Source organism: Neomonachus schauinslandi, chromosome 8, assembly GCF_002201575.2.
Source record: "Neomonachus schauinslandi chromosome 8, ASM220157v2, whole genome shotgun sequence".
Taxonomy (NCBI): Eukaryota; Metazoa; Chordata; class Mammalia; order Carnivora; family Phocidae; genus Neomonachus; species Neomonachus schauinslandi.
This window is the reverse complement of record NC_058410.1, coordinates 95,138,890-95,165,997: the sequence shown is the minus strand read 5'-3', so window position 1 is coordinate 95,165,997 and position 27,108 is coordinate 95,138,890. Positions and strand designations below refer to the sequence as shown.

The 27,108-nt window shown below is 37.3% G+C and overlaps 1 protein-coding gene across 2 annotated transcripts in view; it reads right to left on the bottom strand.

Annotated features, from left to right (window-relative positions):
- The window catches only part of COL21A1 (collagen type XXI alpha 1 chain), a 138,903-nt gene that overhangs the window by 63,334 nt on the left and 48,461 nt on the right, over positions 1-27,108 (bottom strand). For both annotated transcript variants that reach the window (XM_044917712.1, XM_044917711.1), the window contains 4 exons: positions 11,555-11,608; positions 10,664-10,715; positions 9,561-9,616; positions 9,389-9,442 (listed from right to left, as the gene is read on the bottom strand). In XM_044917712.1, the coding sequence (XP_044773647.1) occupies positions 9,389-9,442; positions 9,561-9,616; positions 10,664-10,715; positions 11,555-11,608 (216 nt within the window). The remainder of the gene's footprint in view (positions 1-9,388; positions 9,443-9,560; positions 9,617-10,663; positions 10,716-11,554; positions 11,609-27,108) is intronic.

Sequence of the window (27,108 nt, the reverse complement as noted above, 5' to 3'; positions counted from 1 at the left end):
ACCTAGAAATCTACCATACAGCTTAGTGCCTACAGTTAACAATGCTGTAATGCAAACTTTAAAATTAGCTAAGAAGGCAGAACTTACATTAAATGCTGTCATCACAAAAAAAAATAATAATAAATAGAGAGGGAGGAGGAAGGAGGGGGGGCGGAGCAAGATGGCGGAGGAGTAGGAGACCTGGATTTCGTCTCCTCTCAGGAATTCAGCTGGATACGGATCAAACCATTCTGAACACCTACAAACTCAACAGGAGGTCGAAGAAAAGAAGAGCAACAACTCTCTCATCAGAAAAGCGACCACTTTCTGGAAGGTAGGACGTGCGGAGAAGTGAATCCGAGGCGATATTCGGGAGGATAGACGGCGGGGGAGGGGCCTCCGGCGGCCGCTTCTGGCAAGTGATAAAGCAGCGGAGCACAAAACCGGAACTTTTAAAAGTCTGCTCCGCTGAGGGACGTCACTCTGGTGGCTAAGCGGGGGGTGGAACCCTCCGGGACAGTGTGGTCTCAGGACCCACGGGTCACAGAAAGACCGGGGGTGCCTGAGTGTGGCAGAGCTCCCAGGTATCGGAGCAGGGAAGCCGGCTGCAGAGGCGGAGCCCAGGCGCGGGCTCTCAGCTCGGGGTTGCCATAAACCGTGATCCGCGGCACAGTCGGGCCCCTGCTCCTCCAGCAGGGACCCAACAAGCGGCAGATCCGGGAGACTCACCTTCCTCCCCCGGGAGGAGCCGCGCGGGAGTGCACCGCAGGGATCTGCTGGGTTTGGAGACTCCACCCGGGGTCGGGTGCCAGAGATAGAAACGCGCGGTCACAGGCCGGGTGAGCACGGAGTGCGGCTGGAGACCGGGGAGACGGGAGTGACTGACGGCTTTTCTCTGGGGGCTCACTGAGAAGCGGGACCCCGAGTTCTCGGCTCCTCCGGGGCGGAGATTGGGAGGCCGCCATTTTCACTCTCCGCCTCCAAAGCTGTACGGAAAGCTCGCAGGGAACAAAAGCCCCGGAGAGCAAACCCCAGCAGATTACTTAGCCGGGAGGGGGCAAGGGCGGGGCAATTCCGCCTCTGGCAGAGACATTTGGAAACCACGGCAACAGGCCCCTCCCCAGAAGATCAGCGAGAACAGCCAGCCAAGACTAAGTTTACCCATCAATGAGAACGGCAGAACTCCAGCTCTAGGGGACTACTGCACATAGAATTCATGGCTTTTTTACCATGATTCTGTAGTCTTTCAAAGTTAATTTTTTTTTAACTGTCTTTTTTTCTTTTTTTATTCTTTTTGAATTTTTCTTTTTCCCTTTTTCAACCAACATCTTATCAATCCCTTTTTTTTAAAAAAAAAAAACATTTTTATTTTTCATTTTTAGAGTCATATTCTATCCCTTCATAGTAGTTACCCATATTTTTGGCTTATATATATAAGTTGTTCTCTCTTTAAAATTTTGAGATAGTTTCTTCTAACAGATCAAAATATACCCTAAATCTCTAGTATATGGTGTTTTCTGTTCCCCTGCCTGATCACATCCTCTCCCTTTTTTTTTTCTTTTTTTAAATCCTCTTCTTTCTTTTTTCAAACAACTTCTTATCAATTCCTTTTATAAAATTTTTTATAATTTCCATCTTTACAGTCATATTCCATCCCTTCATCATATCAACCCTTATTTTTGTACATATATAAGTTTTTCTTTCTTTAAAATTTTGGGAGGCACTTTCTTCTAAAAGACCAAAATACACCCCAAATCTAGTGTGTGGCACTGATCATATTTGATCACATTCTGGTTTTTTTGTTGTTGTTTTGTTTTGTTTGTTTTTGTTTTTATCTTTATCTTTTTCTTTTTTTTCTTTTTCTTTTTTCTCTCTTTCCCTTTCTTTTCCCACTGCTTCAGGTTTTTTCTGATTTGTTTAGAGTATATTTTCTGGGGACGTTGTTACTCTGCTAGCATTTTGTTCTCTCATTAATCTATTCTCCTCTGCACAAAATGACAAGACGGAAAAAATCACCTCAACAAAAAGAACAAGAGGTAGTACCGACTGCCAGGGACCTACTCAATACGGACATTAGTACAATGTCAGATCTAGAGTTCAGAATCATCACTTTAAAGATACTAGCTGGGCTTGAAAAAAATATGGAAGTTATTAGAGAAACCCTTTCTGGAGAAGTAAAAGAACTAAAATCCAACCAAGTAGAAATCAAAAAGGCTATTAATGAGGTGCAATCAAAAATGGGGGCGCTAACTGCTAGAATAAATGAGGCAGAAGAGAGAATCAGTAATATAGAAGATGAAATGATGGAAAATAAAGAAGCTGAGAAAAAGAGAGATAAACAACTACTGGATCACGAGGGCAGAATTCGAGAGATAAGCGATACCATAAGACGAAACAACATTAGACTAATTGGGATCCCAGAAGAAGAAGAAAGAGAGAGAGGGGCAGAAGGTATAACGGAGCAAATTATAGCAGAGAACTTCCCTAATTTGGGGAAGGAAACAGGCATGAAAATCCAGGAAGCACAGAGAACCCCTCTCAAAATCAATAAAAATAGGTCAACACCCCGACATCTAATAGTAAAACTTACGAGTCTCATAGACAAAGAGAAAATCCTGAAAGCAGCTCGGGAGAAGAGATATGTAACCTACAAGGGTAGAAACATTAGATTGGCAACAGACCTATCCACAGAGACCTGGCAGGCCAGAAAGGACTGGCAGGATATATTCAGAGCACTAAACGAGAAAAATATGCAGCCAAGAATACTATATCCAGCTAGGCTGTCATTGAAAATTGAAGGAGAGATAAAAAGCTTCCAGGACAAACAAAAACTAAAGGAATTTGCAAACACAAAACCAGCCCTACAGGAAATCTTGAAAGGAGTCCTCTAAGCAAAGAGAGACCCCAAAAGCAACATAGACCAGAAAGGAACACAGACAATATACGGTAACAGTCACCTTACAGGCAATACAATGGCACTAAATTCCTATCTTTCAATAGTTACCCTGAATGTAAATGGGCTCAATGCCCCAATCAAAAGACACAGGCTATCAGACTGGATTAAAAAACAAGACCCATCGATATGCTGTCTGCAAGAGACTCATTTTCGACCCAAAGACAGCCCCAGATTGAAAGTGAGGGGGTGGAAAACCATTTACCATGCTAATGGACACCAAAAGAAAGCTGGGGTGGCAATCCTTATATCAGACAAATTAGATTTTAAACCAAAGACTGTAATAAGAGATGAGAAAGGACACTATATCATACTTAAAGGATCTATCCAACAAGAAGATCTAACAATTGTAAATATCTATGCCCCTAACATGGGAGCAGCCAATTATATAAGCCAATTAATAACAAAAGCAAAGAAACACATCGACAACAATACAATAATAGTGGGGGACTTTAACACCCCCCTCACTGAAATGGACAGATCATCTAAGCAAAAGATCAACAAGGAAATAAAGACTTTAAATGACACACTGGACCAAATGGACTTTACAGACATATTCAGAACATTCCACCCCAAAGCAACGGAATACACATTCTTCTCTAGTGCCCATGGAACATTCTCCAGAATAGATCACATCCTAGGTCATAAATCAGGTCTCAACCGGTACCAAAAGATTGGAATCATTCCCTGCCTATTTTCAGACCACAATGCTTTGAAACTAGAGCTCAATCACAAGACAAAAGTCAGAAAGAACTCAAATACATGGAGGCTAAAGAGCATCCTACTAAAGAACGAATGGGTCAACCAGGAAATTAAAGAAGAATTAAAAAAATACATGGAAACCAATGAAAATGAAAACACAACTATTCAAAATCTTTGGGATGCAGCAAAGGCAGTCCTAAGAGGAAAGTATATAGCAATACAAGCCTTTCTCAAGAAGCAAGAAAGGTCTCAAGTACACAACCTAACCCTACACCTAAAGGAGCTGGAGAAAGAACAGCAAATAAAGCCTAAACCCAGCAGGAGAAGAGAAATAATCAAGATCAGAGCAGAAATCAATGAAATAGAAACTAAAAGAACAGTAGAACAGATCAATGAAACTAGGAGCTGGTTCTTTGAAAGAATTAACAAGATTGATAAACCCCTGGCCAGACTTATCAAAAAGAGAAGAGAAATGACCCACATCAACAAAATCATGAATGAAAGAGGAGAGATCACAACCAACACCAAAGAAATACAAACAATTATAAGAACATATTATGAGCAACTCTATGCCAGCAAATTAAATAACCTGGAAGAAATGGATGCATTTCTAGAGATGTACCAACTACCAAAACTGAACCAGGATGAAATAGAAAACCTGAACAGACCTATAACCACTAAGGAAATTGAAGCAGTCATCAAAAATCTCCCAAAAAACAAAAGCCCAGGGCCAGATGGGTTCCCAGGGGAATTCTACCAAACATTTCAAGAAGAATTAATACCTATTCTTCTGAAACTGTTCCAAAAAATAGAAATGGAAGGAAAACTTCCCAACTCATTTTATGAGGCCAGCATTACCTTGATCCCAAAACCAGACAAAGACCCCATCAAAAAGGAGAATTACAGACCAATATCCCTGATGAACATGGATGCAAAAATTCTCACCAAAATACTAGCCAATAGGATCCAACAGTACATTAAAAGGATTATTCACCACGACCAAGTGGGATTTATCCCTGGGCTGCAAGGTTGGTTCAACATCCGCAAATCAATCAATGTGATACAATACATTAACAAAAGAAAGAACAAGAATCATATGATCCTCTCAATAGATGCAGAAAAAGCATTTGACAAAGTACAGCATCCTTTCTTGATCAAAACTCTTCAGAGTATAGGCATAGAGGGTACATACCTCAATATCATAAAAGCCATCTATGAAAAACCTACAGCGAATATCATTCTCAATGGGGAAAAACTGAGAGCTTTCCCCCTAAGGTCAGGAACGCGGCAGGGATGTCCACTATCACCACTGCTATTCAACATAGTATTGGAAGTCCTAGCCACAGCAATCAGACAACAAAAAGAAATCAAAGGCATCCAAATTGGCAAGGAAGAAGTCAAACTCTCACTCTTTGCAGATGATATGATACTTTATGTGGAAAACCCAAAAGACTCCACCCCAAAACTGCTAGAACTCATACAGGAATTCAGTCAAGTGGCAGGATATAAAATCAATGCACAGAAGTCAGTGGCATTCCTATACACCAACAACAAGACAGAAGAAAGAGAAATTAAGGAGTCGATCCCATTTACAATTGCACCCAAAACCATAAGATACCTAGGAATAAATCTAACCAAAGAGACAAAGGATCTGTACTCAGAAAACTATAAAATACTCATGAAAGAAATTGAGGAAGACACAAAGAAATGGAAAAACATTCCATGCTCATGGATTGGAAGAACAAATATTGTGAAGATGTCAATGCTACCTAGAGCAATCTACACATTCAATGCAATCCCCATCAAAATACCATCCACTTTTTTCAAAGAAATGGAACAAATAATCCTAAAATTTGTATGGAACCAGAAAAGACCCCGCATAGCCAGAGGAATGTTGAAAAAGAAAAGCAAAGCCGGCGGCATCACAATTCCGGACTTCCAGCTCTATTACAAAGCTGTCATCATCAAGACAGCATGGTACTGGCACAAAAACAGACACATAGATCAATGGAACAGAATAGAGAGCCCAGAAATGGACCCTCAACTCTATGGTCAACTCATCTTTGACAAAGCAGGAAAGAATGTCCAATGGAAAAAAGACAGTCTCTTCAACAAATGGTGTTGGGAAAATTGGATAGCCACATGCAGAAGAATGAAACTGGACCATTTCCTTACACCACACACAAAAATAGACTCCAAATGGTTGAAAGACCTCAATGTGAGACAGGAGTCCATCAAAATCCTAAAGGAGAACACAGGCAGCAACCTCTTTGACCTCAGCCGAAGCAACTTCTTCCTAGAAACATCGCCAAAGGCAAGGGAGGCAAGGGCAAAAATGAACTATTGGGACTTCATCAAGATAAAAAGCTTTTGCAAAGCAAAGGAAACAGTCAACAAAACCAAAAGACAACCAACAGAATGGGAGAAGATATTTGCAAATGACATATCAGATAAAGGGCTAGTATCCAAAATCTATAAAGAACTCATCAAACTCAACACCCAAAGAACAAAGAATCCAATCAAGAAATGGGCAGAAGACATGAAAAGACATTTTTCCAAAGAAGACATCCAAATGGCCAACAGACACATGAAAAAGTGCTCAGTATCGCTCGGCATCAGGGAAATCCAAATCAAAACCTCAATGAGATACCACCTCACACCTGTCAGAATGGCTAAAATTAACAAGTCAGGAAATGACAGATGTTGGCGGGGATGCGGAGAAAGGGGAACCCTCCTACACTGTTGGTGGGAATGCAAGCTGGTGCAGCCACTCTGGAAAACTGTATGGAGGTTCCTCAAAAAGTTGAAAATAGAGCTACCATATGATCCAGCAATTGCACTACTGGGTATTTACCCCAAAGATACAAAAGTAGGGATCCGAAGGGGTACGTGCACCCCGATGTTTATAGCAGCAATGTCCACAATAGCCAAACTGTGGAAAGAGCCAAGATGTCCATCAACAGATGAATGGATAAAGAAGATCTGGTATATATATACAATGGAATATTATGCAGCCATCAAAAGGAACGAGATCTTGCCATTTGCAACGACGTGGATGGAACTGGAGGGTATTATGTTGAGTGAAATAAGTCAATCAGAGAAAGACAAGTATCATATGATCTCACTGATATGAGGAATTCTTAATCTCAGGAAACAAACTGAGGGTTGCTGGAGTGGGGGGTGGGGTGGGAAGGATGGGGTGACTGGGTGATAGACACTGGGGAGGGTATGTGCTCTGGTAAGCGCTGTGAATTTTGCAAGACTGTTGAATCTCAGATCTGTACCTCTGAAACAAATAACGCAATATATGTTAAGAAAAAAAAAAAAAAAAGAAGAAGAAGAAGAAGGTAGCGGGAGGGGAAGAATGAAGCGGGGGAAATCGGAGGGGTAGATGAACCATGAGAGACGATGGACTCTGAAAAACAAACAGGGTTCTAGAGGGGAGGGGGGTGGGAGGATGGGTTAGCCTGGTGGTGGGTACTGAGGAGGGCACGTTCTGCATGGAGCACTGGGTGTTATGCACAAACAATGAATCATGGAACACTTCATCTAAAACTAATGATATAATGTATGGGGATTAACATAAGAATAAAAAAAAAAAAAATAGAGAGGGAGGAAACTTTTGAGGTGACAGATATGTTTATGGCACTGATTATGGTGATGATTTCTCGAGAATATACTCATGTACAAACTCACCAAGTTGTATACATGAAATATGTAATTTCTGTATGTCACTCATACCTCAATAAAGTGGGTTTTTAAAAAAAGCTCAAAGGGCGCCTGGGTGGCTCAGTCGTTAGGCGTCTGCCTTCGGCTCAGGTCATGATCCTAGGGTCCTGGGATCGAGCCTCACATCGGGCTCCCTGCTTGGCGGGAAGTCTGCTTCTCTCTCTCCCACTCCCCCTGCTTGTGTTCCCTCTCTTGCTGTCTCTCTCTCTGTCAAATAAATAAGTATCTTTAAAAAAAATAAAAATTTAAAAAAATTTAAAAAGCTCAAAAAAGGATCTTAAAGTAATGTTCTAATCAAAAAATGGACAAAGAAACTAATTCCTTATTGAATATATTCTCTGACAAGTACTATGCTGGGTGCTCTATTGTTCTCAGTCCCTAGCACACCATTCTAAGTAGGTAACATTTATCCCATTTTTTTAATTATGTTATATCACCATACATTACATCATTAGTTTTTGATGTAGTGTTCCATGATTCATTGTTTGCATATAACACCCAGTGCTCCATGCAGAACGTGCCCTCTTTAATACCCATCACCAGGCTAACCCATCCTCCCACCCCCTCCCCTCTAGAACCCTCAGTTTGTTTTTCAGAGTCCATAGTCTCTCATGGTTCGTCTCCCCCTCCGATTCCCACCCCCTTCATTCTTACCCTCCTGCTATCTTTTTTTTTTTTTTAACATATAATGTATTATTTGCTTCAGAGGTACATTTTTTAAATGGAGAAAACTGGAAGGTCAAAGTATTTGTCAAAGGACGTACAGCTGGTTAGAAAAAGTCACCAAGCGGTGGGAATCCAACTCAGTTCTAGTCTCTAAACTTTACTACCCCCCAAAACTATAATCTCATTTCTTGGGGCACATGGGCTAATGGTAACAGAAGACAAAGAAAAATTAAATTAGATGAATGCCAAATTTGCAGGTAAAGAAAAGAATCTGTGTTCTTTAATAAAGAGAGACTAGATTATAAACTCCATAAAAATAAAGGTTGTGACGGTCTTCTTCCCCTCTGTATGTCTAGCACCTAATAAATATCAGTAAATGTCTGTTTAATTAACAAATGGGAAATAAAGTACAGAATCAGTGAAATATAATTAACACATGACTGAGCTCTTATGATGATGGGTTAGCAAATGAGCCCCAATATTTTAAATTCAGGAAGCACTATTTATAATATTTAAGGAGTCATGGATATTTGGGGAACTTTCATAATACTTATAAATAAATAAATGAATAATTTGTCCAACAAAAAAGAAATCAGTAGCAGACCAAGAAAATCTGAACTGGATTTTTGAGCAAGTTTGGCCTGATGACTAGGGAACATGATATCTCTAAATCCAATGCTTGACCAAGTGGCCTCACTGGTTGATGGATTACACAAATCCTCTCCTTAGGTATTCAAAAAACTTATAGCAGAACAATTATGTGGGCTGTTGGCACATCCCAGATAGACTGACTTAAATATATACACAGGATTGATACCCTTTTATTTAACAAACTACAGCATAGAAAGCCCATTTCTATTTGATTATTAACCAAAAAAAGTTTCTTTATGTAAGAATATGATGGTGCTAACCCATCATCGTAAGGGCATGTGCCTTTGAGTTTTTTAGGGGTGGTGAATGACAGGCACTTTGCAGTTCCTCTTGCTCTAATTCTCTCATACTAATATCATACAACTGGTAAAGAAGTTGTTAAGGTTAAGGATGAAGTCCCCCTACCTCCCACCCAAGTACCTCCCTTATTGGTAGATAAGAGCTTGGTACCTCTGCCTCTAACCCACCAAACAAACCAATTTGAATGGCTTATCAAAGAAGTTCAACCTTCTAATATCAGAGATTCTAACACCTAAGAATTCACAATAGACTCAAAAGAAATTTACTACCATTTTTAAATTACAGTAAAACACTTTCAGCTCATTATTTTATACCAATGTCATAATGTAAACAAAGTCAAGTATCAGTACATTTTTCTAATGTTCACTCACGAGATACAGAAATCTTTTGGTTTTTTTATGTAAATACCTTGTAACCAGGACTACCCATTAATCCATCCTTTCCATGTCTTCCTGGTTCTCCCTAAAAAATAAACACATGTATTTTAATATATTTTTTGCACTAATTTTTCTTTCTAAAAGAAGGCAGTACAATTTTTATTTAAAGTAAAATACTGAAGAGCTTTTTCTATCAAACTCACAGCACGTCCAGGAAGGCCAGGAAATCCAGCATTCCCCTTTTCACCTTTTGCACCCTGTATTAAAAACAAACACTTAGAAAACAACCCATGCAATAATTTTATTTTCAATTTTTGTTTTTATTACTCAGAAAAGCTTCATTTTTTTGTTTGCTTAGCTTTCTGACTCTGTGCTTGTGCCTTCAACACATCCACAATGATTTTCTGCTCAATAAAGCAAGCATGCTTGACCTTGGCATGGGCATATTTAGCACACATGGAACCACCATGGGCCCTGCTGACATGTTTTTTCATTTTAGGCAAATTCCTAAGACTTTAGGTCTCACAGCACAAATTCTTTGAAGTTGGCTTGGGCACACACATATGGATCTTGGTGGTTTCCCAACCTTTTCTTGGTACAAAGGTAAACAATTCTTTTACCAGAGGTTCTGGACAGCCTAGTTTTGCTAGAGGCTGTATTGTAGAATAGCCTGTGATAGCAGCTGGACCATTGAGAATGCCTCTGGACACCATCCCCAGAGGAGGTACAATAATGATTTAAAAATTCCAACTCAAACTTAAGTTAAAAAGTTAACCTCTTTACGTAGTCACAGAATTTACGGAACTACAGCTAGAGTTGGCTCTACAACTCCCGGCAAAGCATTATTTTACCAGGCCAGTGGACACAAAGACATTAAAAAGCAATGGTGAATGCAGGATTACAAGCATCTAAAAACAGAAACCACATCTTGGCAAAATTAAAAAGCAGTGAGTATTGTAAATATAACATACAGAAAATATAATCATCCTCCAATGGGAGGAAATCGGAAGGCCCATAACTGATTCTCCATGGACATGCTGTTAAGCAGCTCCCACTTCCTCCCAAAGAATCTCTCTTTATAAATATTTTAAAAATTCAGAATGATCAATAACATGATGTATTCTTGTAAAATACCACACACCAGGTATTATTCTATTTTTTCATTATTCTAAATAAATTTCCTGAGAAAGGTGAACAAAGCTAATTGCTATAATGGTGAGTGAGCTGGGACTGAAATATAAATTTTCTACTTCTATGACATCCAAAGTTCCATACAGATACTTTGTTTTATAATCCATACTTCCCTTTTTGCCATAAAATCCAGTTGATCCTTTATCTCCTTTGGGGCCCATTTCACCCTAAAAGACAAAATATAAATACTGAATTTTATTTTTATTTTTTTAATTTTTTATTTTAATTCCAGTATTTATGTCTATTTTTATGTGATTTAACCAGGGAATTCTTCTGTATGTACCTGAAGAAAATGTGTATTCTATTTCTCTTGTTTTAAATACATCTTTTCAAACCATGTATTCTGAAGTATGCTTCAAGTTCTTATTAAAAAAAAAAAAGACAACTTTATTCATTTAAAATAAAGCATATCAGAGGGGATGTGGGGGATGGGTGAAATAGATGAAGGGGATTAAGAGTAAACTTATGATGAGAACTGAGTAATGAGGTATAGAATTGTTGAATCATGATATTGTACACCTGAAACTAATATGACACTATATGTTCACTAACTGGAATTAAATTATTGAATTTTAGAGAAATATGAAAATGTCCCTTAAAGCTTAAAGACAAAAACAGCACCAATTATAAACAAAGTTTAATTGCCAATATGAAATAAAATAGAAATAATTTAAGCTTTGTTTATAAAGCCCTATTTTTGAGGCTTTATGAAGAAAAACAAGGAAAAATAAGGATAGTTGGTACCATAACAGGGCTTATAGTTAAAATAATTTTCATATATTAAAACTTACTCATCAATGTTTAAATGCCAAAACATTTGTGACTGGAAATTTTAAAGAAAATTTGTAAAAAAGCTTTATGTAAATTATGATAGTAATCCAATCATTTACTTTAATATACTTTACATTTGAGCATTTATTTATAACACATTTGTAACATAAAGAAGTTTTAATTTAAAATAAAATGCAACATTACTGAATATTAAAAGACTAGATTGTTTTTCAACCTTTAATCCTGGCATTCCATGAAGCCCAGGAAAACCAGGAAGTCCATGGTCACCCTGAAAATAAAACTAAAATTAATGAAAGAAAATACATTTCAGCCTAAAAAAATCATCATATATTCAACTTCACCCTTGTCAAAATCCACTGGAAAAAAAATCTTTGAACAGTTAAACGCATATCTACATTAAAACCCTATCTCTATGAAACATCAATCCTCATTTATCAGAGTTTCCTTTATGATTAGAAAAGGAAAGTATTTTGAGACTTAGGTGAACTTGTTCCAGTTCTGTGAAAAATGCTGTTGGCATATATATACATATTTTGCAGGGGTCGGGGAGTGCAAGCATGAGGAGGAGGGGGAGGGTTGGAAAGGGGGAGAGGGAGAGAGAGAGAATCTTAAGCAGGCTCCATGCTCAGCGTGGAGCCCAATGCAGAGCTCCGTCACATGACCCTGAGATCATGACCTGAGCCAAAATCAAGAGTTAGTTGCTTAACCAAATGAGCCACCCAGGTGCCCCAAATGCTGTTGGTATTTTAAGGAATTACACTGAATCTATAGATTGCTTTGGGTAGTGTGGACATTTTAACATTAATTCTTCTAATCCTTGGGTATAAAATATCTTTCCATTGCGTCATTTTCAATTTCTTTCATCAGTGTCTTAAAGTTTTCATTGTAAAGGTCTCTTACCTCCTTGGTTAAATCAAAAAACATGGAGACAAATGAAAATGAAAACACAATGAGCCAAAATTTTGGAGATGCAGCAAAAAACCATGAGTAGTACATGAACTCAGTAAAGTTGCAGGATACAAAATTAATACCCAGAAATCAGTAGCATTTCTATGCACTAATAATGAAATAGCAGAAAGAGGAATTAAGAAAAGAATCACATTCACAATTGCACCAAAAAGAATGAAATACCTAGGGATAAACTTAACCAAGGAAGTAAAAAACCTATAGTTTGAAAACTATAATTCAATGTAATCCCTATCAAAGTACCATCAGCATTTTTTCAGAACTAGAACAAATAATGCTAAAATTTGTATGAAACCACAAAAGACCCCAAATAGCCAAAGAAATCTTGAGAAAGAAGAAAAAAGCTGGAGGTATCATACTTCCAGATTTCAAGATACACTAAAAGCTATAGTAATCAAAACAGTATGGCATTGGCACAAAAATAAACACATAGATCAATAAAACAAAATAGCCCAGAAATAAGCCCATGCTTATATGGTCAATTAATCTATAACAAAGAAAGCAAGAATATACAATGGGGAAAAGACAGTTTCTTCAATAAATGGGAAAACTGCACAATTACCGGCAAAATAATGAAACTAGAACACTTTCTAACACCATACACAAAAGATAAACTCAAAAGGATTAAAGACCTAAATGTGAAACCTAAAACCAGAAAAAGTCTAGAAGAAAGAACAGGCAATAATTTCTCTGACACTGGTTGTCACAACATTTTTCTGGCTATGTCTGCTAAAGCAAAGGAAACAAAATCAAAAACTACTGGGACTACATCAAACTAAAAAGGTTCTTCACAGCAAAGGAATTATCAATAAAACAAAAAGGCAACCTACTGAATGGGAGAAGATTATTTGCAAATGATATATCCATATATATTTTAAAAATATAAAGAACTTCTACAACACCAAAAAAAAAAAATCTGATTTTAAAATGGGTAGAGGACCTGAACATACATTTTTCCAAAGAGGGCATAAAGATGGCCTGCAGACACATGAAAAGATGCTCAACATCACTCATCATCAGGGAAATGCACATCAAAACCACAATGAGGTATCTATCACCTCACACCTGTCAAAATGGCTAAAATCAAAAAGTTAAGAAATAAAAAGTATTGGCAAGGATGTGGGAAAAAGAAAGGAAATTGGCACAGCCACTGTGAAAAGCAGTATGGAGTTTCCTCAAAAAATTAAAAAGAGAAATACAATATGATCTAAAATTCCACTACTAGGTATTTGCACAAAGAAAAAAAATATTAATTCAAAAAGATATCTGGACCCCTATGTTTACTGCAGCATTATTTTTAATAGCCAAGATAGGGAAACAGCCCAAGTGTCCGTCAATTGATGAATAGAGTAAAAAAAAAATGTGTTATGTATGTATATATGTATATATAATGGATTATTATGCAGCCACAAAAAGAATGATATCTTGCCCTTTGCAACAATACAGATGGAGCTAGGAATATTAGGCTAAGTGAAATAAGTCAGACTGAGAAAGACAAATACCATATGATTTCACTCATATGTGGAATCTAAAAAACAAACAAAAAGCAGAATCAGACCTATAAATTACAGAGAACTAATGGGTGCCAGAGGAACGAGGGGTAGAGAGATGGTCAAAGTGGCTGAAGGGCAGTAGGAGATACAGGCTTCCAGTTATGGAATGAAAAAGTCAAGGGAATAAAAGGCACAACATAGGGAATATAGTCGATGATATTATAACAACATTGTATGGTGACAGATGGGAGCTATACTTATGGTGAGCATAGTATAACATTCAAAGACACCGAATTACTATATTGTACACCTGAAATTACTGTAGCATTGGGTGTCAGCTACACTTAAATAAAAAAATTTAAATCTTAATATTTAAAAAAAATATATTCACATAAAGAGTGACATAGTTATTGAAGGGATAAAACCCTCCAAAGGCAGCTTTTTTCATTCTAAATTTCCGTATCATTATCAGCTTAAATCACCAGACCCTGTGGTTACATTGCTACTGCATTTTCAGTTTCCAGCATTATCTACTGACCTCCCACTGTGAAAGAAGAGGATCATCCTCTCAAACCAACCAACACCCTCTCCCCATCTCCACTTCTAGGAAGCACAAATCCCCTTAGCTTTCTATTACAACTTTGGTTGAATCAATAGTCATTATTTCTGATAAGAAGATTCACAACTAAGCCATAAATATGCTGATTGCTTGCCTTTTCTTGCCCTACAGTTAAAAACTGCCTGTTTTGGAAAGAGGTAGGGGGTTGACACCTTATTTTCCTATAAACTTATTACAATATTGAACTCCAATCTCCAATTGTCAAAATCACTTTGAAATATACTCATATACATTGAAACTTTGACATTCTTTGTCTTTTCTAGAGCCTTCTCATTTGTCTCATACACATTTGTTCTCCTCTGTTTATTCCCTTGTTAGGGGAATACATCATCCCATAGCTTCTGAAAAGGAATTCATGGGAGACAACTTTTTGAAACCTTAAATTTCTGAAAATATCTTTATTCTGTTCACTTATGTAATTAATAATTCACATATAGAAGTATAGTTTAGAATTTTTTTTTCTTTCAGACCTTTGAAGGTTCTGCTCCATTCCCTTCTTGACTTTAGTGTCACTAGTGAGCTGTTTGAAGCCTTTCTGATTCTGATCATTTGTATATGACATTTTTTTTTTGGTGGTTGTAGGGTTTTCCCTCTCAGAAAGCTTGTAGGATCTCCTGTTGTTTATAGTGTCTTACAATGTCAAATTATACAATATTCAGCATAAATATGGTCTATAATCATCCATTACGCTAAGCAGTATGGAAGACTTTTCATCTATAATGACCCCATGCTTACACATGTGGACTCAGACCACATACCCAAACTCCATCCACATTTCACATACACAAGCTTCCCTCTAAGCATACTGTGTTAGAAGGCACTCAGAAGGACAGAGACAGGAAAGAGGCTTGCAGACTCTGGGGTGTGCTATACAAGGAGTGTGAGGACCCAGGATCTGGAATGTGGTCTACAAGGCGGTCATGTGCTACAGGAGTGCCTCTATATTGGTCGTGAAGACCCATCACTTCCTACCAAGGAACACAGCTGAAGCACCATCCATCAGGGGTTCTCCCTCCCTGAAGGCACTAATGACAGTTTGTCCAAGTCTTCTTCTCAGGTCTTCTATCAGTTTCTTCTAAGATTTTTTGCTGATCTTTAATTTTCCTAAGATATTTTCTGATTCCTAATGATCAGTTCATATGGAAGCTGATGATAAACTCTCAGGGAGTACTGTTCAATGACTTAGATTCTCTATATATGGGGGGGGCGGGGCGCTGGGTCATTTCCCTAAATATCTCTGGCTATTAGTGGATTCCCCATAGAAGGATCTTCTTTGCCTATAAGTACAACTCCCTCCTTTTCTTTTCAGTCTAGAGACCTTCAGTTTTATCTTCTCTGGATAATAAACTTATATATCCTGCAGGGTAGAAGAAGGGAGATTCACTTCACTGTACAGAGGTTAGGAAGGGATAGCAGGATCTCATTGTTCTTAAAGGAATATTCAAACATGCTTCCATTTTTTAAATTTTTTTAAAGATTTTATTTATTTATTTATCAGAGAGAGAGAGACAGAGACAGCACAAGCAGAGGGAGTGGCAGGCAGAAGGAGAAGCAGGCTCCCTGATGGGCAAGGAGCCCGATGCAGGACTAGATCCCAGGATCCTGGAATCGTGACCTGAGCCAAAGGCAGATGCTTAACTGACTGAACCACCCAGGTGTCCCCATGCTTCAATTTTTAGCCCTACCTTCAATTCACTCCCAGTTTCAGAAATTACTTTGTATTACCATTTCCTAAGCTTTTGGGGTATCTGTATGCATAGGCGTGTGTGTGTGAGCACGTGTGCGTGTGTGTGCAAAAGGGATTCTCTCTCATATGAATATTACTTTTTATTTTAAGATTGAGCTTCCTTGGGTCCTTTCAGATTCCAAAAATGTAGACCTATTATCTTCTTTTTTATTCTCTGTGTCATGTTAGGTTTTATTATTATAATTATTATTCCATGGCTGTTGCTTTATGGGAGTTTAAGAGATAGAGAAAGTTAATGTGTATGTTCTACCCTTCACCTTCATCAAGAAGTCCTAGTGACTTATTGATGCTTAAACAGTAATATCCAGAGCATCCTGCCCTCTAGGGAGGTAGGTTCCCATCAGTTCACTATTAAGGAGACAGCAAGACAGATATAAGAAAGATATAAATTGATAAAGTATATATATGGTGTAATCTCCAATTGTTCCCATTATACTTTCCACTGGGAGGCCTTAAACCTCCTGGAGGGTTATTACTATGACCTCTTGTGTAGGGGTGCTAATATTCATTCACTTATTCTGTTTTATGCTGAACCAATTTCATTCTTTATCCACTCTGGTTAATTGCAGGAAAATCTGGGAATGTACTTATCTGACTAGACCAATACACTATTGGCCTTAAAAAAAAAAAAAATTGAATTTTAACAACTGATCTATTCCACAGATTGAAATATTCCTTTCCACTAGTGAAAGAATGGGAGCCATTATAAAATATATTTTTGCAGAGAGAGAATTGGGGCTTCAAGTCCAGGAATCCCCTCATCCTCTCCCATAATAACTGATGTCAAATAAGAAATAAAAATTACATTATACTTTAGATCTATCTGTATTATGTTTGGTTCCTTTAATTTATCTCTAAGTGTATGTGATATAAAAAGTATGCTAGGCTCATGGTTACATCCAAAAATCTGCTCACCTTTTACTATCACAGAGAAGATTTTTATCTGGGCACACAGCTTCCCAAGTAGCGACTCTACTTCCCAGGCTCCTTTGCAGTTAAGCATGGCCACCTAACAAAGTTCTTGCTAGGAGAATGTGTAGAGGACTACAGCCCGCAACTTCCACAGAATTTATTAAAAGGAAAGTGATGACTAGTGATGAAGGCTTGTCTACGTGGAAGGGAACACTCTGAGACTAGACCAACAAGAAGGAAAAACATGAGTCTTTGGAGGAGTACGTAAACAACGGATTACAGGAGAAATATAAACTCTCATTTACACCACTGCATTTTGGGGTTTATGGTATTTTTTGGCTGGTAAAGAATGTCCTTCTCGTGGGTAATAGCTTTCCCGTGACCATCTTAATTTTCCACTAAAGATTAAAAACAATCTGTGTGTATATGGGAGAGAAAGAAAGACAACAGAAGATCCACTAAAAACCCATACATTCTAGAATTTATTAATCCTAAAATGCAATAATTTAACCAAAGAATAAAAGAAAAAAAAATAAGATTCAGGGGGAGACCAAGAGGCACAACAAGAAAACTGGATGATATTCTCCCCCCTACATGTAGACTCCTAATATTAGAACCAAAACCACTTTTTGTTTTTTCCTTTTTGCTTCGGGCAGGAAGGAGTGGTAACAGTTTCTACAGAGAGAAAAGATTAAGTTAAGAAGACTACCTGAGCTAACTCTTTAGAAGCTGTGTTGAAATAACCTGTTGATGGCCGGGCTAGACAAAGATATACTCTTGATAAAATGGAATTTAGCTGGACAGTAAATACTTGATAGAAATACAGAAGAAAGAAGACAAATCAGGATTCCCTATTAAGGCTGAACAAAGTCTAAGAATTCCACTCTCTGGCTACAGGTTATAGAAAACATAATCTTCAAATTTTAATTTACCAGAGATAACAAACAAATCTCAGATGAAGTGAGAAGACCAGGAGCATTCAACCACATTAGAATGGAAAAATAAAAATCTGGACAAAGCTACCCTCATGTGCATAAATAAGATTTTTAAGTAAAATACAAAGGCATAGCATACATATTAATATATAGCAGTCAAGCGGGGCAAGGAAGGCAAGGAGAAAGAGGTAAGAAATTTAGTGAGCAAATTGTTGAGGAATACTGAAACAATATCTACAAAATACAGAACATAAGAAAGTGTTATCTGAACACAGCAAACCTATGAAGAATTTAGGGGTTGGGGGGCTAACCCCCATGCAGTTGAAAATCCACATATAACTTCTGACTCTCCAAAAACTTAACTACTAATAGACTACTGTTAACTAGAAGTCTTATGAATAACACAAATAAGTGATTAACATATAATTTTTATGTTATGTGTATTATATTCCGTCTTCTTATAATGAAGTAAGCTAGAGAAAAGAAAACGTTATTAAGGAAAATACATTTACAGTATTATACTGTATTTATTGAAAAAAAATAAGTAGACCTGTGCAGTTCAAACTCATGTTGTTCACCCAAGTTATGGCCAAGGTTTAAAATAATGGGTTGCAAAAAAGTGGTAAAGTTAAGCCAAAATCTATCCACAATGGGCATGTAATGCAAATGACAAATAAATGCTCTTGTGTTGGTCATCTGCTACTGTAATACAGCTTAATCTATGTTAATTAATACAAAAATTGGTATGCTAGAAAAAGGAGACTGCCAAAACAGTATCAAAAAATATATATGGCACTGGCTTTGGGGCTAGGTAGTGAACAATGAAAACAATTACTAAAAGTGTAAAAAATAGTGATTCATTTAATAAAGTGGTAAATATCTGATAAAAACTTTGCTGGTAATACTTGCAAAGGCAAATAATGCATCAAATGAACTTAGAGCTACAGGTAAAGAACTGAGAAAACAGAATGTTGGTATCATGAATTGATTGGTATTGGCTGTTTACAAAAGGCACTGTAAAAGAAAGAAGCTCAGAAAATAATCGGCCGATTTGCAAGTAGTAATTAAAAGGAATAGACCAAGTCCAAAAATACTGGGATTGGAAAATACAACTTTTTTCTCATCTCTAATAGATAAATGATGAAACTGGAAGAGACCTTTAAAAGAAGTTCAATTAAAACAGTCTCCAGGAAGAACCAAATCAAGGATGTGGCCATAAACACTATTCTTAAAACCTCTGAATCAATGAAGGTGGGTCCAATAAATCCTTTCAAGATGGATAGAATGGCTCAAGGGAAACAACAACAACAACAACTAAGAATGCAATGGATGTCTGATAAATATAAGTCACCTATCATTAATTATTAGTAGTTAATAAATTAATGTAGAGAGGGTCATGACTAAAGCAAGGACTACGGATGCTGCTATTGGCTGGAATCAAAAGTCAAAGATACAAAATCACAAATATCCATCTGCTGTTGAGAGAGTTGTACTACCAAAGAAGCCATAAACCTGGACTAAAAGAGACTATGTTTGAAACTTCACCCAACATCACTATTTTTAATGTTTTTCTAGCCAGTTTTGAGTAGCCAATGAATTCAGACAAAATATAGAAATAAGAAGTTAAAAACTAGAAGGAAGAAAACTAATCTTTATATATGATCATACATCTAATATACCAATATACACCTACTACCCTAAATTACTGAATATGCAGTTAATTCCTGCTTTAAAAATATACAAAAATGTTTTTATATATAAATAATAAGAAATAAGAATATATTAAAGAACATTTTCTATTTGTAATAGAAACAAAGGAGATAAAAATTCCAAGATATAAACTTAGGTAATGTTGAAGACCAATATGAAAAAAACTTCAATGTTATTTCACTGAGTTTCAAGATTGAAATAAAAAGGTAAATAAATCATAAACTTAAATGGGAAAACTCAGTATTGAAATTACGTCAATGATTCTATAATTAATCCATAAAAGGAATCCTAATTAAAATATGAATAAGAATTTCTAAAAACTTGAAGAAAAGATATTGAGCTTTATCTGGAAAAATAAGCATGTAAGAATAGCCAGGAAAATTTTGATTATAAAGAATAATGAGGAAATACTAGGCCTGCCAACATTAAATCATATTATGAAGTGACAACAATTAAGAACAATTTGGTATTGGAGAGGATGTAGACCGACAAATGGAACAGAATGGAAAGCCAAAAACATAGAGCCATATGAAAATGGAAATTTAGCAATAACGAGGAGCTTTCAAATAAATGGAGAAAAAGTAAATATTGTTGTGGCAACTGGCTATCCATTTAGGAAAAGAGAGGGAAAAATACGAATGCTCATCTAACTTTACTCCAAATACCAAAGTATAAAGATTCAAATATAAAATAACAAAATTCTAAAAGTAATGAGTCTTCAAAATGCTGGAATGCGGAATCCTTTTATATAAACACAAGCATAAGGGAAAAAAAGAAAAAATCTACACATACATAAAAATTTAAATTTTATGTATGGCTGAAATTTCAAAGACCAAATCAAAACACATAAAAACCAGGAAAAAATATTTTCATACTATCTATGAACTGTCTATAAAACTCAATTTTTAAAAAGATCAACAGCCCAATACAAAGCAAAAAAAAAAAAAAAGGATATGACTAAAAAGGAAATGACAGAGAATTAACAAAATGCCCCAAAATCACATGACAAGGTTCTTTACCTTACTAATAAAGAAATGCAAACCAAACCAATACCATTTTTAACTTGTACTGGTGAAAATTAGAAACTTGGAATGAAACTTAGTGCTGATAAGAGTGTGAAGAAAGTTATTTTCACATACTTTTGGGGGGAGTACAAACTTACTGAACTTAAATAGGCAGTCTATATCAAAGTTTAATTATGCATTTAACCCTTTGATCCTGTAATCAATTCCAGTTCCAGGAAATTTTCCTATGGATATACTCAGAAAAATTTACACACACACACACACACACACTGCAACGTCTTAAGAACCACAGCATCCCTAAATCAGAGATTTTAAATTGGTTAGGGACAGCCCATGTAGTATATAGCTGTGATTAACCTGCTTACAGTTTCTTTCATGAAGCCTTTTTGAATTTTCCACTTTCCTGTAACTCTTAGAGAATTGTATTCAACTCTCTTCCTTAGCACTTAACAACTGACTATCTTGACACTTACTGTATACGTGTTATGTGCTTTATTAGATCCCAACCTCTTGGAGGAAAAATCCATTCTGGTTCATTCCAATTTTTCTTTAGTAGATATGACCACCATTTATCAATATCCAGATTCTCTCTACTTCCAAGCATATGGGGGAATCATACTTTGCTGACTCTTGAACTTGGTGTGGTTTACAAAATTTGCTCTGGCTAATTAAAGATAAATAGTAGTAGTTTAAGAGCCACTGTCTGATTCTCCAAATACCTGCTCCTATAAGTAGTTATAATCTAGATGATGAAACTTCTATCAGCCTAAGTCTCCATGTGAGGGAAAGGGGGACCCCTCACTACTGCTAATAAATGTGTAGTCGGATGAGCAATAAACCTTTATTTATTTTGAGTCATAGGCATTTGGAATTTACTTGTTACTGCAGCATATGCTACTCTATCCTCAGCTGGTGCCTTGCTTTTGATCAATAATAATTTGCTGAATATGAAAAATATTTTCATTTTCTAAAATACAATAAACACTTTTGAGTCTTCCAAAATATTCCAACAAAACAATTATTTTTGAGGAGTCACGCTCCTGGTTCCATCTGACCTTACAAGAGATTAGAATCAAAGAGAATCCAAGATTTAGCTTTCCTGACTGAAGAATATGCCTTTGATGAGCTTATCCATCCCATAATTTGGTCTAGAATCATAGTCTCTAAAGTAAGGTCAAGTTGGAGCACCTGGGTGGCTCAGTTGGTTAAGCAACAGACTCTTGATTTTGGCTCAGGTCATGATCTCAGGGTCCTGAGATCAAGCCCCACATTGGGCTCCCCACTCAGCAGGGACTCCGTTTGAGATTCTCTCCCGCTCCCCTTACCCCTCCACTCAACTCATGCATGTACATACTCTCTAAATAAATCTTCAGAAAAATAAAAGGGTCAAGATTATTCATGTGCATAGTAAAAGAATATGAAAACTGTTATCTAAAAAATCTCATTCTTTAAAAATTTCTCAGTGTATGCATGTTTTAAATGTATATAATGCTTTGTTCAGTAGCATAGGCATATAATTCATACATAAATATGGAACTACATGCCTAAAAGTCTTCTACTACAAAGATTCTACAATTTAAATTCACCTAACACATCTTGGTAGGTTCTTTCTCCTCTCACATAGAAACAAATGTTAAGTCTTTTGAGGCTCAGGCAATGATTTATTGGGAATTGTTTAAATCTACTAAAATGTTCCCCATCTTTAACACAATCATGGGCAATCCCCTTGGGTTTGGGGATCATCGCTGAACTAGTCAGGCCTAGAAAAAAAGGTAGATTCCTGAGCTTCCACAACAGGGTCACTCCCATAGCTTCTTAGTGACCATAGACAGAGTATACCCAAAATGAGGATGAGAAATAGGAGTTTAGAACCAACAAAATATGAAGCACTCTATAAAAATTCAATGAAAGTTTTAAGTTTCCCAGTGATGCCAGTAGAGAAAAAGAAAACAGGACAGAAAATGGCATAGCAGCCAACAAATGAGGCGGGACATGGAATTAATGATTCTTTTCAATAAACTGAGATACTGAATCCATTACAGAGCCTTAAAAGAAATGAAGTTGAAAGATCAGAAAATGATCAAGACATTATAAACGTATTCACGGAAGTAATCAACACCTGAGCACACACAGGTTAGCACCCCATGTACAGAAGGGACACTTAACAAAACCTGACTTCAGTGACTATTTAGGGAAGGCACAATTAGTGCTGCTTTGGAAGAAAAGCCTCTGAGAAAAGGATATAGGAAAGAAGGAAAATGTGGTACCACCCCTTCCATAAAAAGTAGAAAAAGTTCTGAAAATTCCTGCTTTTAACAACAATTCCACAGTTTCTTCAGATTCAGATGAAGCAAAATACTTCATCAGAAAACAGAATGTATATATACGTGTGTATGTATTTAATATTTTTATTAACTATAACATTGGTTATATCAATATATTAATATTTTTAAAGATGTATTTTTTCTACTTATTCAAGAGAGAGAGAGAGCATGTGCACGCGCATGTGCGAGCCAGCGTACGTGGAGGGAGAGACAGAACGAAAGGATCCCAAGCAGACTCTGTGCTGAGGGGAAGCCAAGCCAACAAGGGGCTAGAGGCAGGGCTCTATCTCACGACCCTGAGATCATGACCTGAGCCGAAACCAAGAGCCCGACGCTTAACCAACTGAGCCACCCAGGCACCCCTCAGTATATTAATAGGCTTATCACCAATATGTATACTTATATAAGTAACACATAAATTTATATTCATGTAAGTTTATATTTAATAATGTAATAAACAGACTCTGTTAAGGATGAAAAAGAAGGGCACAGGACTGAGCCCTGGAACAATCTGACATTTAGAGAATGGATAGAGGATAAAGTAAACGGTGAATTCAAAGCCCAGCCAATAACGTGTAACTTCATTAAGCCTCCCTTTCTTGTCCCCCTCCAACCCCAGCCACACATACACACCAGTGTTTGGGCCTTTGGGCTGTGGTGTTATGAGGAAGCTACACAGGTAGATTACCCTCCCTTTTTGAGAAAGAAAATAAACGTGGTCACTTTACTAAGCCAATTCTAACTATTTCTCCCTCCCATAACATTCTTGGCTTTAATTTTTTGTAATTTTTTTTTGGTCTTCAGACATTACAGAAGTAAAACTACTAACATCCTAAGTTTTAGCATATTCCCTAATAACCCTTTTAGCTTGGTCCTTTATTACTGTTCTCTCAACATATATACTGGAGTTCCCTAATTATAACTGACTATATAAATCACTGTAATACCACTTAATCTTTTGACTTTAGAAGTGCAATAATGAAAGTAAATCTTTATTCATCACATCATACTCTTGTATGAATGTTAAGGACAATGGGAAACTGAGGTCTTGAAGTGACAATTTAAATGTTAATTGATCTAATGAGGAAATTAAACAAAATGTATAATTTGCTCCATAATGAGACCTTGGATATAATTAGCATATTTTATTTCTTAACCCCAGAAAAACCAAGTGATGAATTTGTACAAAGTCTAAAAAAAAAATAGTTACTACCTCCCATGTGTTCGGAATTGAGTTTGCTATAAAAAAGTTTCATAATCAACTCAAAAGCCCATATATATGTGCCAGTTAATCAACTCAGCCTAATGTAAGTTTTAACAAAATATATTTCTCCCAATGATTTAAATATACGGGTTTCCTTAAAGTTGAAGAAGTGTTTTGAAGGGGCGCCTGGGTGGCTCAGTTGTTAAGCGTCTGCCTTCGGCTCAGGTCATGATCCCAGGGTCCTGGGATCGAGCCCCGCATCGGGCTCCCTGCTCGGCGGGGAGCCTGCTTCTCTCTCTCCCACTCCCCCTGCTGTGTTCCCTCTCTTGCTGTCTCTCTCTCTCTTCAAATAAATAAAATCTTTAAAAAAAAAAAAAAGAAGTGTTTTGAAGTACTTTTTCTTGAATTCCAAATAGCTTTAAAGCATATTATAAAATGAGTTACCAACTGAAGACCATTTGGTGAATAAGTGCTCCTTTTTAATTTTGTAAATTAAGGAGGGAAAAAGAAAAAAACCCTGCAAAATCTATACACATTCTATGGTCTGATAGGTAGGAACAAATGTTGAAGTCAGCAAGAAAGTGCATGTAGTTTTAATTATCTTAAGTGGAAACTCCTACAATGGGAGTTTTCAGAAGAAATCCACAAAATGGAAATGATTCTGGGAAAAGATCCTAATGGAGGACAGCGTTGTATGGAACAATCTCTGAGAAGCCACTGTGTGATGCCTGGGAAAATGTCCTGTGCTGCCCCAAGTCAAAATCACCTCAGGGGTCTATTTTTCAACCTTCCCATTTCTGAAAATTAAGGAACTATATTCTAGAGGAAGAATCGAGGAAACGTCTGTAACTTATTCAATTATTGCAACTCTAGGTAAGGAACACTCTAAAGCCACACAGAATGTGAGAAGGAAATGTAGATGGCACAGCACATGGTGGTTTCGGGCTCAAAGTGATTGTGTCAGGTCAGACTTTGTGCCCCAACAACAAATTTCAGAAAACAAGCAACTCTGAGTGTAACTATTACTGGACTGAAAACAGAGAACTTCACATAAACATACATCTTATTTTATTCAACAAAATGTATGACTTCATAAAATTCATGCACTTCTATTGTGAAGAGAGTACAATGACCCCAAACCACAGTGCAGTTAAAGCTGTGACTAATCAAATTGTTGTTATTCCTTTATTTTCAAATAGACACTTTACTCCAAATCTTTTTAAGAGGAATAAAAACCCTCCTTTTTATATCTGGTCTCTAAAACCCAAGTAAAAGGGAAAAATAGATAAATTTATTCATTCATCCATTGATAGATACATTCATTCATATATGCATACTTTTAATAAATCCCTGTCATCCTCAAATCAGGCTAATTGTCAGAATGTTAAAGAAACAGCAGTGATCCGGGGTGCCTGGGTGGCTCCATCGGTTAAGCGTCTGCTTTTGGCTCAGTCATGATTCCAGGGTCCTGGGATCGAGTCCCACATCGTGCTCCCTGCTCAGTGGGGAGCCTGCTCCTCCCTCTCCCTCTTCCCCCTGCTCATGCTCTCCTCTCTCTCTCTCTCTCTCTCCAGTAAAATCTTTGAAAGAGAAAGAAAGGGAAGAAAGGAAAGAAAGGAAAGAGCAGTGATCCTGTAGACTAGAATGTAGGTGAGGTGTCTGGCACATGGTCTCCTCAGGACAGATAACCTCATGCTCCCAGTGAACTCCCCAGTTCACCTGGCAGAGGTCAGGCAATCTCTCTCAACAACCCCACAGCATGAAAATATAAGACGTCTGCCGTTCCTGCAGGTGCGGCATGCTCCGTATCACCTCTCAAGATGTATCCCCATCATTTAAAATAGGCAGATTTCTCCACGGCTAAAAAGACTCATAAAGGTCACGCAGTAGGCAAGAGGAGTTTATGCTATTCTTCAGGAATTATATCGACGGCAGCAGTTGCTTTATGTCCTTTAATTCTTCCCACATTATAAAGCTGCCCTGACCTAGTCATCTTTTCTGCTTCTTTTCTGATCACTAAATTTCCAATTCAGTGGCTGCTTCAACCCATGTTGTGCCCATGACATATGGCAGCCCACCCCATGCTACATCCCAACTGCAGCCATGGTACATGAACAAAACAGAACAAAACAACCACCATTTAAGAAAGACCCTGTACCAGGAACGACACTAAATATTTTTCACACATTATCTCATTTAATCTTCCCAAGAAACCTATGAAGGAATCACCATTGTGCCAATGAAAAATATAAGACTCAAAGACATTAAGTAACATGCCCAAGATCAAATAGCTTGAAAGTGACAGATGCATCATTAGATCTGCCAGAGATCCATCCATCCAGAGATGGTACTTTAGTAGCTACAATTTTCTGCAACCAACATGGGCAACCATAAAAGCATAAAATGGATACAGGTTAGGATCAGAATTTCTCAGATGTGAACGCTGTGCACACTACTTTAAAAAGGTAATATTTTGCAAGGATTGTAGTTAGAAAATTAGTACAGGTTTTTATCAGGAGCAAACACCAGAATGCCTTCACAGACCTTAGAAATACAATTGTGCTTTAAGCTAACAAATCAATACGGGATCTGAGCAAACACAAATGGGCATCTTGGACGTGGACCAGCTACCAGGGCCAGTAGGCCTCGACCGATCTGGATCCATGGGGAGGTACCGACATATTGAACATACTTAAGGAACATGTACTTCAAAAGGAAGCTTGCCAAATCTCAGAGCTGTAAAAAAGGAGAGTCAGCAGTACAAATGTACCCACTGAAGCCCTAAGGAGGAAGTCCAGTAAGACTAAGCCAATAGACCGTCTGCCAGATTGGC